General features: G+C 39.2%; 1 protein-coding gene across 2 annotated transcripts in view; it reads right to left on the reverse strand.

Annotated features, from left to right (window-relative positions):
* Window positions 1-14,706, reverse strand: part of adisspb (adipose secreted signaling protein b) — a 41,319-nt gene that overhangs the window by 10,084 nt on the left and 16,529 nt on the right. For both annotated transcript variants that reach the window (XM_087836625.1, XM_087836618.1), the window contains exon 3: window positions 13,402-13,535. In XM_087836625.1, the coding sequence (XP_087692751.1) occupies window positions 13,402-13,535 (134 nt within the window). The remainder of the gene's footprint in view (window positions 1-13,401; window positions 13,536-14,706) is intronic.

Consider the following 14,706-nt stretch of genomic DNA (forward strand, 5'->3'; position numbering starts at 1 on the left):
TCCACATATAAATAACGCACATAGCATCCAGCAACGTGTAATTGCCTGAAACTTGCATTCCTTCCAGTGGCCAGGGGAGACTTTTCTAACTAAAGTCTATGGGGAAATTATTCTCTTCTAAAGTGATTTATGATCTTAGTAAAAACACTTCAATGACGACTTTATGCTCTTTCAAAGTTTAGCTAATTTCAAATCTTAGGTAAAACAGTATAATACTAATTTTTGCAAATGAAGGTCCCATTCAGTGTAAAATAGACAATAATCCTACCATCAGTATACATATAGCATTAGTTCACAACAATAGTCATCTCAAGGTGCTTTATACTGCAGCATGAAGAGGTTAAAATATTACACAACATTCTTTTTTACACAAGTCACTACAGCATGAGCATACAGTATCACTTGGTTTCTAAGTCAGATCCAATAGTGACTCATTATAGGGCTGCTCAATTGATCGAATTTTAATCTCGATTACGATCTGGGCTTTCAACGATCATTAAAAAAGGGGCTAATAATGAGCCGATTATTAGCCCCTCCCTCGTGCTTTACTCTCGCGCTGCTCCGTGTGGCAAATCGAGCGCACCTCTCTGCATTTCGAACACACGTCACAACAATTAAGAGGACCCGAGGGAAGCTCGGAAAGCTAAGCAGAAGTTATTTGGAGAGGAGAGTGACTGCCATTGGTTGAAAAGAGAGGTAAAAAAAACTTCAGTGGTGTGGAAACATTATGGGTTCGCGGAGTCAGACGTGGAACATAGTGTGCAAACTTTGCTACAGTGTCGTAGCTGCACCACAGAGAGCAACACTGCAAAGTTCACTAAACATGTTTACATTTTTCATTTATTTTTTATATTGCAAACATTTGCACTGTTATCAGTATTTGCACACTATTTTATATTATTTTTTGACAATCTTTAAAGTCATTATTCGATACATTGTTATTGTTAAATAAATATTGTCAAATAATCGAGATCTCAATTTCAGTGAAAATAATCGTGATTATCATTTTTGCCATAATTGAGCAGCCCTAACTCATTACGTATAATTTAAGTCTATAAACCAGAGAGTGTAGATGCTACATCCATCTTCTTCATATATTTATTCTTAGGTTTTACTATATTAAAATACGAATGTATTTATGATTTAGACAGCTGCTCAGGTACCCAACAGTTGATTCTGTTCATCTGGACGTGGCATTTTCAGTGAGCAAAACGTTTCGGCACTCATCCAAGTGGCCTCTTCAGACTGTAGTGACTTGCTTAAAAAAGGATGTTGTGTAATATTTTAACCTCTTTCAGACTGAAGAAGTTACTGAAGAAATTATTAGCTCTGGCTTTGGTGATTGTAATCCCATCACCTCTGCCAGATTTTCATTGTAGCCTGATGGGGAAAGAAAACCAAACTACCTTCTGAATTACCTCATCCAAGTGACTTCTTCAGACGGAAGAAGTCACTTGGATGACAAAATGTGTCGCCAACCCTAAACGCTACGTCCAGATCAACAGACTCCACTTTTGGGGATTTATTTAACTGGATGATTGAGCATGCATCAAGAAGCTGCTCAGATAGTTTAGGAAGTTTAAGAAATTTGAAATTTTGTCAAACGTTTTTTGACAAAATCACCATCAATCACCACAATCACCATCATCAATTGCACTGATGGGAGTGAAAAGTTCTGCAAAAAATCTACTAACCACTGTGACCAGATTTCTACAAAGAGCAGCACAAATCAGCAGGTCAAAAACAAGCGGAACCAATGTGGGAGTGAGTACTGTACTCGCCAAATTGTTACAGGGTAAGCACAGGTTTTACACCTTAGGCCTAGATTATACTTTGCAGGATATGAATACAGTTATCTGGAGACCCGACGGTGGAGCAGTCTTTTCTGTTATACATGTTTTATTTCTGCTATATTGGGACTCTCTTCCTCCAACCACACTCCACATTAGGTTCAGTTCAGTTTGCCATTCTGATAACCCTCTGCAATAAACTAACACCAAGTTACAACTATCACAACCACAAAAGCTGTAAAATAAGACATGCATTTTTTCAGTGATAAATTCAGTGTTATTTGCAATAACTAGCCTACCACTCTCCTCATGTTTGTGTGATTCATTTGAATACCCTCCTCCCAAAATTGTTGTGCACTGAAAGGGAAACCTCCGCCCAATTTAGTTTGAAAAATATTCATTGTGCCTCTTTATAAAATCTGAGCAGCAGATCTTCAACACCAAAAGAACATTTTGCACTGATGCTGCCCACAAATCTGGTCCATAGCGACCAACTGAAAACATAAAACTTGGTAAAAGATCTGTGCATATGACAGTGTAGAGTCAGTCAATTATCCTGCATTTTATGCTCAAACCTGAGATAAAGAGTATTATAGTTGGTATAGTAAGTGCAAGACAAAGCTTCAAAAAGTTAGTGTGGGATGATATAGTAGTAGAGATATAGAAGTAGCAGCCTCATATTAAGCAAAGAGAAAAATTCATGAGGGGGAGTCATCACAGCAAGTGGTGAAGAAAGCTGTGCAGAGGAGATGAGATATACAGAGATACATCGAGAGTGAGAGAGAGAGAGAGAGAATGAGACAGCAGGGCCATGCAGGCAAGGAGAGATAAGCGTAAAGACCCTCCAGCTAAAGCTGCAAACGCCATTTTCAGCCCCACGCGACCCCTGGTTCAAGTAACGGGCAGAGCAGAGGCTCCAAACAGCGCTACAGAGACAAGAGGGAATGCTGAAGGAGCGCTGCAGAGAAGAACAATCGTTCTGTGAGCGTAGTCCCACGCACGTCCACACACTGTGAAATTCAAATTTCAGGCTCCACATTAAAACAACAAAATAAAGAGTTTAGGCAGGAAAAAGCCCAACCAAACAGTTGGAAGTGAAAAACTCAGCGTGAACCATTTCAGTTCATAAGAAAAAGAAAGAAAGCATTCCTGTTTTTGGTATTACAATATATTATGTGTAACACTGGGAGCGTTCACCCAAAAACAATGGTGCGATTCAGCTGGCTGACAAATACCACACATTTCAAGAACTCGTCACCCCACTTCACCAAGACAGTTCAGTCAGTACTTATGAACACACAACACTGACTGCTGACTACATGTAGAAGCAGGAAACGCTTACTTGGAAGACATCGCTTATGAGAAGAAGAAAAAATTCTCCGTAGACCGACCGAGCCACTGACTTGCAAAGATTGAGCTGGAAGCTATTTGTCTGGTTACATTTGCTTTATAGCTGCTGGCAATACTTACATAACACATAAGAAATAAATTTTTGCTGGACTTCAAAGGGCAACTCCATAGAGTCAGCTTCATTTATTCAGAGTGCCGACATGCAGCTTAAGCAGATTATACTAGGAGCACTCAATAACTCAATCAGTTACCAGAGTAACCAAGGTTACTGAACAACATATAAATTTACACTGCTATGTAACCATTTCAGTCAGTGCTCTGACTATACAGAGCTTAATATAACTGGAAGTAAAAGTGTTATATACACAAATCTCCTACGTTTCTGTGGATTTGTTTGCACTTGGATGCACAGGGGTTCTGGTTGTAAGCAAGAATTGCTCATTTACATGTCCAAAACTACTAGAGCAACATTTGCAATCACTTCAGGTTGTATCTTGGTTCAGAAAAGGCCTTTTAAGGAGTAAAATGGGTGAGTATGATCAGCCCATGCAGTAAAGTTAAATAGGTTCCTTTAAGCTATGAAAACAGCTGGCAAAAAGTTGAAAATACATTAATGTAACTTACTGTAGGAAAGGGGTATTTTTTAGCTCCCGTTTTAAACCACCTCTTGTGATTTAGTCCAATATCAAAGATCAGCTCATTTTATGTTGCAGAAAAATGCTGTTAGGTACCATAATTGTTTTGAACCTTTGCAATCTACATTACAAACGTTGTCGCTTAGAAGTTGAGGGTGTAGCACACTTCTGATTACAAGGTGTTTGCACAGGTCGCCTAGTGCAACTCAGATTGGTGCAATCATTCAATTTGGCAAAGGGCTGCAATCAATCTGAATCAGTCTGCGCCAGTGAGCCAATCTCCTCTGTGACACTTATTCACATTAGGAAACTCGAGTTGGTTGTTGAGCACCGATTTCAATTTGCAGTTAAATCACCATCCTGCAGCATCCTGCATTATTGGTTGATTCTGGTTGGACTGTAAATGTAGTTAATGTAAATTTCTCTTTATGTAGTTGAAAAGGGATTTGTAATTCACCCGATTATCACAAACGGATTGCACATATTTGCCAACTTGACTCCATCCAATCTCAAAGTGATAGCGGACTGACCATTAACTCACCAAAGTCAATGTGAAGCTAGCAACTTTTTGCGTGTGGTCACAAACCAGATCCCTGGCTTCAAAGCAAACATTTAAAAGGCAAGGAGACTGCAATTTGCACAAAGTCATGAAAATCAAAATACTATTTTCCATGCTGGGAATGTACCATTATAGTGTACAAAGAATAAATATGTCAATTGCACCAAAACTGGTTAAATAATGTCCATTTACACTCCAGTACTACACGTCATTAACTTTTTTCTTGTCTCTCCCATAATTTGTGTTCTTCCCTCTTTATTCCCTACCTCATCCTCTTCTTTTCATCCTCCAACACATCAGAGTCAATGGTGTTCCCTCTCTAATGATTAAAAAGTTGAAAAGGAGTTTGTCCTTCCCATCTTGTTCATACTCATCTTGTCCTAATATTGTAGGGCCTTTATGTGGTCAGCTGTGTGGTTTGGTGGTGGTGATTAAAACTGTGCAAAAGATCCCCAGATGGAGACAAGGAGAGACAAACTCAAGGGTCGCAAGTTAGTCTAAATAAATGGGAGGAAGGTCATCCGGTGCAGAAAGGGCAGATAAAGCTGCTGTGGAAAATGAAGCCTTCATTATACTCTGCTGTGGACACAGACAACTGCAGACCCAACCGCTGAGTAGTCTTTCCTGTTAGATTTCTTTGAAGTTTGCCACCTGGGGCGCTTGCACAGTTGGTGCATTGTAATGTAAATTCTAACGAGTCCGTGCGGTCACAAAAAACAGGAAGGCGCACGTTCTCTCCCACTCACCGTCTGATGGGGAAAATGACGTTTCGTTAAAGCTGAAAGTATAAACAAGGCTTAAGAGAGGAGCCAACACTACCGCTTTCATTGTTCATTCATTGTTTCATTTTCCTTACACAAAAAAGTCTGTATGTAGGCATAATCCTTGTGTTCACCTAATTACTGGAAGGCCCATCTCTTTTAACTCTATTTTGGTCTCCATCAGCTCCTGAGTGGAATAAATGGCTCTTTTGTAGGTAAATTCCCCCTGTGTACTAAACAACTGCCACTTCTGCAGTGTTTATCTTGAAGAAGAAATCTTTAAGCGTCAAGAGTCATTTTTTTTTGTTTGCAGATGTGTTACTACAAGAACAAACTCTAACAACAAATCACTTTTTAATATACTAAATGTATTAGTTCCACTTGAAGCTAAAAACAGCTTTTCCTATTTTCATCTTCTTATTTTGTGTTAATCTTTCCAGCAGACAACCACACACTCTTCACTAGTTAGCCTTTAATCTGGTTACTTAGTAATGAGATTACTGGTAATCTGCGTGTAGAACCACTAATGTTATGCAGAACAACACCTCACCTTATGCACTACAGAAACTAAACTTCATAAACACTTTAAATTTAAAAACGTGTGGCTTCTTCAGACGGTCTTTGCAGCACTGACAGCTGCTCATTTGCATCACCGCGGCTAAAATTTCTGTGCAGAAACACTGAATAGAAAATCTGCCCGACCCGCACCTGACACATGCACATACACAATTTGTGAAATGTAAATTACCTTCATCAGGGCTGCATTCATACAGCTGTTGGATGCATAGCGCTTCCATCCCACGCGCGCCCACTTCTTCAGTGGTCTGTCTTCAGGGATTGGCACCTTCCTTCTCACCCCCTAACCAGTTCATTAGCGATGCCCCCTCCACGAAGAGCCACGAAACTGAGCTCACAATATTCTGGGCCTGCACTTACAGAGCTTTTAGAAACACGAGTGCACAAATGGGCCGATCTGTGACTGAGAACTAAGTGTCTGCAGTCCATCCACGCGCTCACACACAACTTTTAATCACAATGATCTGGCTGTGAGTGAGAGTTAACACTTCAAGAGGTTTAGTACCATAAACTGAACTTTAAGAAAGACATTTCAACTTGGTTTCTGGTAGGGCAGTTATCATCTGAGGAAAGCTTAGCATAGTCACACGCACATTAACAAACACACTTTTATTACTGCAAAATTAAACGTATGCGCAAGTTAAAAAAAAGAGATCTGTAATCACTCATCTGCCTGCTTTCCTGGGTGTTCGGCTGTTAGTCTGTTCTTTACATTGCTTCCTCTTTCCCGCATTGTCAAACTCAATGCTGACATCATTACTCTAGTCCAATCATCTTCTTACCAGCCTTCTTTTAGCCAATCAGCCTCCACTTTCTGCTCTGTCATTCTCAACCCAAGCCTCCATCCTTACCACAATCAGTGTCTAGACTACGGGGATCCTGTCTAATAGCCAAATACATAAATTTTTCCATCTCAATAAATTAATAACTTTTTTTATTTATTTATTTATTTTTTTAAAACACACCTAGAGCCAAGAGAACCCATGCCATAAAACTCCCATCACACAGTTTTTGTGCTGATGTTAATACAAGAGGAGAGTTGCAGTCCTGCAGGTACTGACTCATCAAAGTATTAGTGACTTTTACACAATCAGCAACCTCGCTCTGTAAATGGTCTTCTACTTTGTGCCCCAATTGTGGTTTTTAAACACTTAATACCAGGAAGGAAATCTCATAAACTGACTTGTTGCAATGGTCACATCCTATTACAGTACCATGGGCTTTAGAATGGCCCATTCTTTCACAAATGTTTGTAAAGGCAGACTGCATAGCTAGCTGATGGGTTTTATACACCAGTTACACTTGTACGGTGGCCCTGAGAGGTCAAATGCACTGCAGCTACAGTAAACAACAGTCAAAAGAAGAACACTGAATAAGGCAGACAAAACAGTGCTACTCCCAGCCTACCAACAGCTGCATCTATGAGGTGGCTGTACCTCAGATGGTAGAGGTCACCTATTAATCGGAACGTTGGTGCTTCGATTCCCATCTACTCCAGTCTGCACACTACTTCAAGATACTAACCCCAAGTTGCTTGCTGATACGTCAGAGCAAGAATGCACATGAATGTTAGATAGAAAGCACATACAGAGAAGCTTTGAGTGCTAAGATGAAGTAGAAAAGAGCTATATAAGAACCATTCCATTTACCATCTATGGTATCAATTCAGAAATCCTAGGTGACTTTGCTTTCTTAAAGTCACGAGTTTTTCAGAAAACTTGACCTCTGGCCCCTGAGGTCAGATTCTTAGTTGTCTAAGATTTTTCGTAGATGCACATGTGGTATCAATTGAAATTCCTACGTTGCTTTGATCTCGAGTTACCAATTTCACAACTTGGTTGTTGGTGTTGCCCACCTGCTGGCCCATCCATCAGGGTTACAACCCCATCTGACTTTTACGGCTGAGGGGTAACACGTAAAACCACAAAAAAAGTGCAAAGTTTCAGATAGTAATTAAGAGAATTACCAAAATTATTACAATTCATCTGTAAGGGAGACATGATGGCTTTAAATTTCATCTACATGAACTGCTCACGGTTAACTAGTGAAGGCTGAAACCTGAGATGCAGGTAAGTTTTTCCCTTTAATAAACCTTGTTGGTAACCTCTGTGTTTTATAGCTCTAATGTTGTGGGAACTAAGTAATTATTTCTCTGTTGTCACCATCATGTTGCTGCAGCCGCTGTATGTTGACAGGGGTGGTTAGGTTACTATAAGAAGCCAGAAAGTGTCTAAATAAGCCCAAGTTTAAGTGTAAAAGGCAAGGACAAACTTGCCTGTTCAATATAACCCAATGTACTCTTTACTACATTTTCAATATTTTATATATACATTAAGATAATAGCTGCCGGCTAGTAGGTTGTTACCCAAATGGCTTACAGTTAAGCTAACACAACGAGAGCAGGAAATAAGACTTTAATTTAATTATTTGAGTCATGAGTGGTAGGCACACAACAGTAGCATACATGCTGTTTTTACTCCTCCTGTTTTCATCCTGTATGTGCTTGCTGTTGGTTGAGCTTGAAGTTCCTGCTGTGCCTTTGAGAAGATACAGCGGCTGGTCAGCTTCACATATGGATAAGGGTGTGGGGGGGAAAAGTCCATCTTTGGTTGCCAATTACACTAAATTGAGAAAGTCGACCACTTCATCATGTTTTATGACACACAACAGTTTTCATTCAACATTATAATATGACTTTGTTGACTTTGTGACTTTGGGGTTTGATTATTTTGGGACATATTTTATGAACCTGCCCTAACACCAAGAAAATAAGAATCAAATTTATGCAGCGCTTTCTCACTGCATCCACCTCTTTGTTTCAGAGTTGACCACAGACACTTAGCCCAAAACAAGAATCTTCATACTGAAGTTTGCAGTTATGAATCTGGAAAGTTACACTCTGAAGACTTTAAAGGCACCGTTAAAAAAACAACAACAACAACAACAACAACATGAGAAAAAAAGATAAACAACAACAAATCTGTGACACTACTTCAAAGTGAGATGTTATTTCAAGTTGCTGTTTATGTTATTTTAAACTTATTTACCAAAGAAAAAAGAATGTTGTAATAATAAAGATACATTAATTAGTGTGCAATTACATCGCCCAACAAACTGAGGCATTCTCATAGACTTAAAAATGAATCCATTAAAATTACATTGGGGAGGGCACTTGTTTGTGGAAGCTGCCAAATTGCCCTACAATCTTGATTACAGTGTCCCAGATGGATATCACTCTTCTGCCTAATCGCGTTTCATTTCATGTGACTAAAGACCGGCTACATACATAGTACGCCATATAAGTCACTTTGAATTTGAAGATCACCCCTGACCTTAGGTCAAAGGTGATCTTTAAATACTGGTCCACAAGTTTGAGGTGCTTGTTACACTGAAACTTGGGCTTTCTGGCTTGTTATAGTAACCTAACCCCACACTCCCCCATCAACAGAGTGACTGCAGCAACATGCTGGTGACAACAGAGAATGAATTACTCACTTACCACAATAATAGAACTACAACACACAGAGGTTACCAGCAAGGTTTATTGAAGAGAAAATCTTTTCTAGTAAAAAGAGTATCACTGCAGCTCATATTTCAGCCTTCACCAGTTAACCATGAGCACATTTATGTAAATGAAACAATGCTTGACTCAAACACGAGTTTCTGGAGCCAACTTCAGTGATCAATTTTGCTTTAGTGGCATGATGAACCTGATGTTTACAATGAATGAACATCGGATGGATTGCCATTGAAAACTCTACAATATTTTTAGTAGATCAATTTGAATATCCTATCTCCCATCGTTCTCAAGTTATACTGTTCACGACGATAACACCCCACTCGACTTTTTACAGCTGAGCAGTAAAAAGCTGTGGGAAGATTTGTAATCTTCAAAGATTCATGGCAATCCATCAGACAGTTAAAAACACATTCCTCAAATTCATGACGTTGGCAGAGGAAAAGCAAAAAATTTTCTGGGAAGTATTTTTAAAAAATGTTACTGCTATTCGAAAATAAGTTGTTGAGACACTTCAGTTTGGATCTAAAACGGTGCAATATGTCGAAACAACTGAACATTGTAACAACATTATGAATTTGAATCTAGCAATGCATCTCTACTGACAGATATCCCACACATTACATTCACAGATAATAACGCTGAAAAGAAACATAAAGAAAAAAACAATGAAATGAATAAAAGTTGATGAACAACCACCTCTATAACAAAGCAGCTGTAAAGAACTGTAAAAAGAAAGTAAAAAATAAATAAATTGTGCAGTTAGCAACATGGTTCATTATCATTACTATCATCTAAAGATCAAGCCTGTATGACAAGTTAAGTCACAGGGTGATTTATCATTAATATTACAACAATGTTGGGCCTTAGGCACCTTCCTTTGTTGTTGGTTCCTCCGGGGTTTAAGAGCCGAGAGCAGAAAGATGTGCCGTCCGATATCATTGTTCTCTAAACTTAAAAGCTGACAGAGAAGATTAGCAGGAATGAAAAGACTTTAATCTTGGACTCGATGTTTCACAGATACAACCTATCAATTCTGACAGAAAGCGAGGGGACGGGTACACCAGATCAAAGACCTACCTCTCTCTGTTATAGCTGCCACTTGAAAACATGCCATCCAAGGAAATTAAGCCCTTATGTACTATTTCTGAATTTTTAAGCTGATACGCCACAAGAGATATAATCTGTGAAAAGTAGTTTTGTTTTTTGCAAAAGAAAACAAAACGTAAAAATATTTTTAATCACTACTTTTACAAATGTAGCCGGTTGGAGGCTTCTTGTTAGAAAGACATGTGCCAGAGAAGTAAGATCTTGTGTTGGCAAACCTTTAATCAACCTTTTTACAGCCTTTGTTGACATCCACTCTGAAACTACACCTGCACCCCATGACAATAAAACTGGAATTGAATTTGGTTCTCTGGTGTACGTGACACGCATGACGCAAACTGAATAACAGGCTGGAAGCAAAATGGTGCAGAGTGCTTCTTATCCAGAGCGTGTGATGCTGCCAGACAGCTGAGCTTAGGGTGATCATTTTAAGTAAGTGCCTCCGAACATTTCCAACGCGTCATCAGCGAAGCACCTCATGACTACATTAATTCATAACAGATAGACATATAAACAAGACACACATAATCACCAGACTAAAAATAGTCTTCAGTCTTCCTATCCTTTACAGACAGACCTTTAACATCTTTTGTGCTCTTGATAATTTCCCCTTGTTAAATAATTGCACAGTATAAAAGAAGTAACACGTGTGCTTTTAGTGTCCCTCAAACCATCAGTACTCTTAAAAGGGAAAGTGAAAACCTCGGAGCAAAATGGAAAAATATGATCAAAAAGAAACTGCCTGTGAGCTGCAATCGCTGATGAAACTTGGTTCAGTATTTTGTTTGTATATCATCAAATTATCATGATCACAAATTTCTGTTGAAATATGGCGATATCTTTTTGAGACTCTAGCCTACCCCTATTACTTAAACGTTTACAAATACTAAAATTTGAGAATTACATCAGGAAAAAAACTACAAAATAAAATAGGTACTGACTTTTCATAGCATGTTGATGTAATTTTTGACTCTACTTGTTACAAAAGCTTTATTTTATTTATTTTTTAATGCCACCTAATCTAACACGTCCTCTTATTAGCTCTCCATATCCACTTCTAGTAACATCCTCTAACTAAAATATTCACACAACTTAGACATTGTTTTATGTCTACACTAATCACACTGCTTTTTATTTTGTAGACTGATAAGATAGATTGATCGATCTAATGTGTCATGTGAAAACTGAAAAAAGTCTCAATCATCCCGAAGACTGAAGAAGTCACTTAGATGAGTGATGAAATGTTTCTCCCTCTCAACGTCCAGATGAACAGAAGGGGTTTTATTCATTATTTTAGCGCTCAGTACTGTCATCTATAGCACCAAACAACAACAGCATGGCACTTACATTGAAGGTGAGACAGCGTAAGACATTTTTTCTTCCATTTATATAATACATGTAGCAGCCAGAGGTCAGTCAATAATTGTCCTGCCTGAAGATTTTGATAATCACTGACTTTTATTATGAATCCCTAGATAATTTTATTCATATTAATCCTCCTTCATTACTAACAACAATCTGAAGCAATTAAGTGGAAGTGGTGGTCAACCACAGAGCCATACAGAGGCGGTATGCAGTAAAGGACAAATGTGACTTTATTTTCTACAGAGGCTAAGGTCACTGAACATCTGCCATCACTTGGTGTGCAGTGTGTCTACCATATGGTGGTGGCCAGTGCTGTTTGTTGGGGCCTGCTGAGGAGAAGCTGTCCGCACAGCAGAGAGGAACAGTAGACAAACCTATAGAGGAACGGCCCAGCAGTCGGGTCTTGAAAAAGCCCAGCAGGCAGTCGAGAGAAGAATGCACTTGAAGCTGAAATCAGCTATAACCAACCCTGCACACCCACTCTGTGGCCTGAAGGTTATCAACAGCAGCACCTTCAGTCAAAGACTGACTGCACCAAAGTGCACGTCTGATCACCTCAGGAGGTCCTTTATATCAGCTGCTATAAGACTGTTCAGTGCACAGTGATAATAATATTTTATCCACATGTTTGCACATTTGCATGTTAATCACTGACTGTTTTATATATATTGAAGTACTATTAACTTTTTTTGGAGGAATTAATATAAATGAGTAAAGGCTAGCTTTCTTACCACCATTCGTGGGTTCTATGATATAGAACTGATGAGAAACACAGAGTAAAGTGAATTACCTCAACTGCAGTCTGACAGTCAGAAATAGCATCTTATATTAGACTTCCTGTAAGGCGAGACTGTGGTCTGACTGCAACTAATACAGACAATACAATAGAGGAGAGTGGTCTTCTTTAGCAGGACACAGGAAGTGAGATAAAACTGTTCTACAACTGCACCGATAAAAACGCTAAAGAAAAACTTTACTTGATTTAAATTCATCCGTCATTGCCTTCAAAGCTCCTTGTGCAACTCTGACCTTCTTTTCTACATCTGGATATACTCTAGAGTCCATTCCCATGTTCACATATCTTCTCCTCTGTGTCTAATCAGCAACTTGAAATTCATCTTAGGAAAAAGAAGGTTGCAGAGAGCCAAATTTGGCAATAGGGCACAGTGATGAGCTAAGATCATGGCCATATTTCAGGTCATTTGGATCAAATGTGACATGTCAGGATGGTAGAGCAGAAACTTGAACTTCTGCAGGGGGAAATTTCGGTGCACAACCCAGGAATGTTTAAAAATAAACAACAATCATACTTCTCTGACTCCTGACCTGATGTAGGCTCTTCCACTAAAACCTGCACCACAGTCGGGCAGAGACTCGGCTCTCATCATTAGCGATCGTCCTTGGTATAAAAGTCAAATTGGTTTGAAGAATAAGTTCACGTTTGTGCTCAGCTGGTGGTCTGAACAAGACGTCAAGGAAACAATCTGTCAAGTCCTTAAAGCCTCACAGTGCTTCACAAGCAAAAGACATTGAAGAGGAATTTAGCTGTGGTGGGTTTTGTTTGGGGGTTTTTTGGTTTTCAAGGAACAAATTGTGAAACTTTTTGACTGCACTTGTTATAAAAACAGTTAAGGTAAAAAGAAAGGTTTAAAAAAATTAAAATCAAACTGAGCTACATTAAAAGACATCTCTTTAATCTTCAGTAACTATAAGTGTCAAACTATTACAAGGTTAAACTAACCTTGACCAAGAAGTTGCCATCATCTTCTGGAGTCACCATGACAACGGAGTCATGTAGCTTTTCATCGAAATGAACGTGTGAAGATGCAGCGTGGGGTTCCTCTGAGAAGCGCACGCCTCCCGCCTTAGCACAACCTGAGGAAGAGGAAAGACGGAAGAGCAGCTGAAGGTCGGCTATGTACAAATATTCACACTGCATGCAACACACATGAAGCAGCCGGTTGTTTCCTTTAAGTGATGTAATGGAGGGTTGCTGGAGAGCACTTCACAATCACTCATGCGCATGCTTTGCTAGTATGCACCCTCTGGGTGCTTTAAAGCCTTGAAACTGCACACACAAACACACATCAGGCACAAAGATTTCATCCCCTTCAGATATTTACATTTTTTTTCTATTTTTTTTTTTTAAGTGACCATCTGACTGGGCCAACGCTCATTTTGCAGCATGAGACAAAGACACCAAACACATACCCAGAGTCTTAAAGCTATCTTTACCCACAGGATAAACAGGGTGATATCACATTACAGACACCTATATGTGAATCTCACTGTTACCTCAGTGTCAAAATAAAAGAGTTAAAGGTTTGCAATCTAAACTTCTGATTTGGCCTTGGATTTTAGTGTTATCATAGGACACACTGACACATTTTTATTTATTTTTCCTCTGCCCAGGCATTCATTTCCAGTGTGAGAGAATGGAAAATCCTTCTCCAAATAAACCGCCCTCCACAAAAATAATAATTCCCTGAAAAAACAAACAATTTGTTCAAAGGTATCCTCCATAAATTTGAGCCCCTTTCAAAGCATTTCCTTCCCAGAGCCTTTCAACACCGGCTAAACAGCAAGACAGGGAGAAATAGTACAAAGAATATACCTAAGCAACTTTTTAAATATCTATGAAATACTCTATTAATAGGACGATATCCTTTAAGCCACCGTGAATGCTACTGCCCATAAAAACACTTTAAGTAAGTGATGCTGCAGTGTGTGAGAGCACGTCTGAACCCTCAGTTGTTATCACACATGAGCTTCCAGAGAGTGAGTCACAATATCAGAGATATCAAGTCAAGAAATTGTCCTAAGATGCCCTATTTTAACATGTAGACAAAAATCAGGAGATAGTCCCCTCAAGAAGCTGGAAATACTCAGTTTGGTTTCGGGTGCTGCCGTGATAGAGTATGAGGGAGTCAGCATACATCACGCCCACTCCATCAATTCACTAGATAATCACCAGTATTTATCTCACGTGGGCACAGTTCAGCATCACTGGGGAGCATGCAGGTTAAAGACCGTTAACTGTTGTGTG

The sequence above is a fragment of the Neolamprologus brichardi genome, chromosome 3 (genome assembly GCF_056152115.1).
Source record: "Neolamprologus brichardi isolate AB-2024 chromosome 3, ASM5615211v1, whole genome shotgun sequence".
Taxonomy (NCBI): Eukaryota; Metazoa; Chordata; class Actinopteri; order Cichliformes; family Cichlidae; genus Neolamprologus; species Neolamprologus brichardi.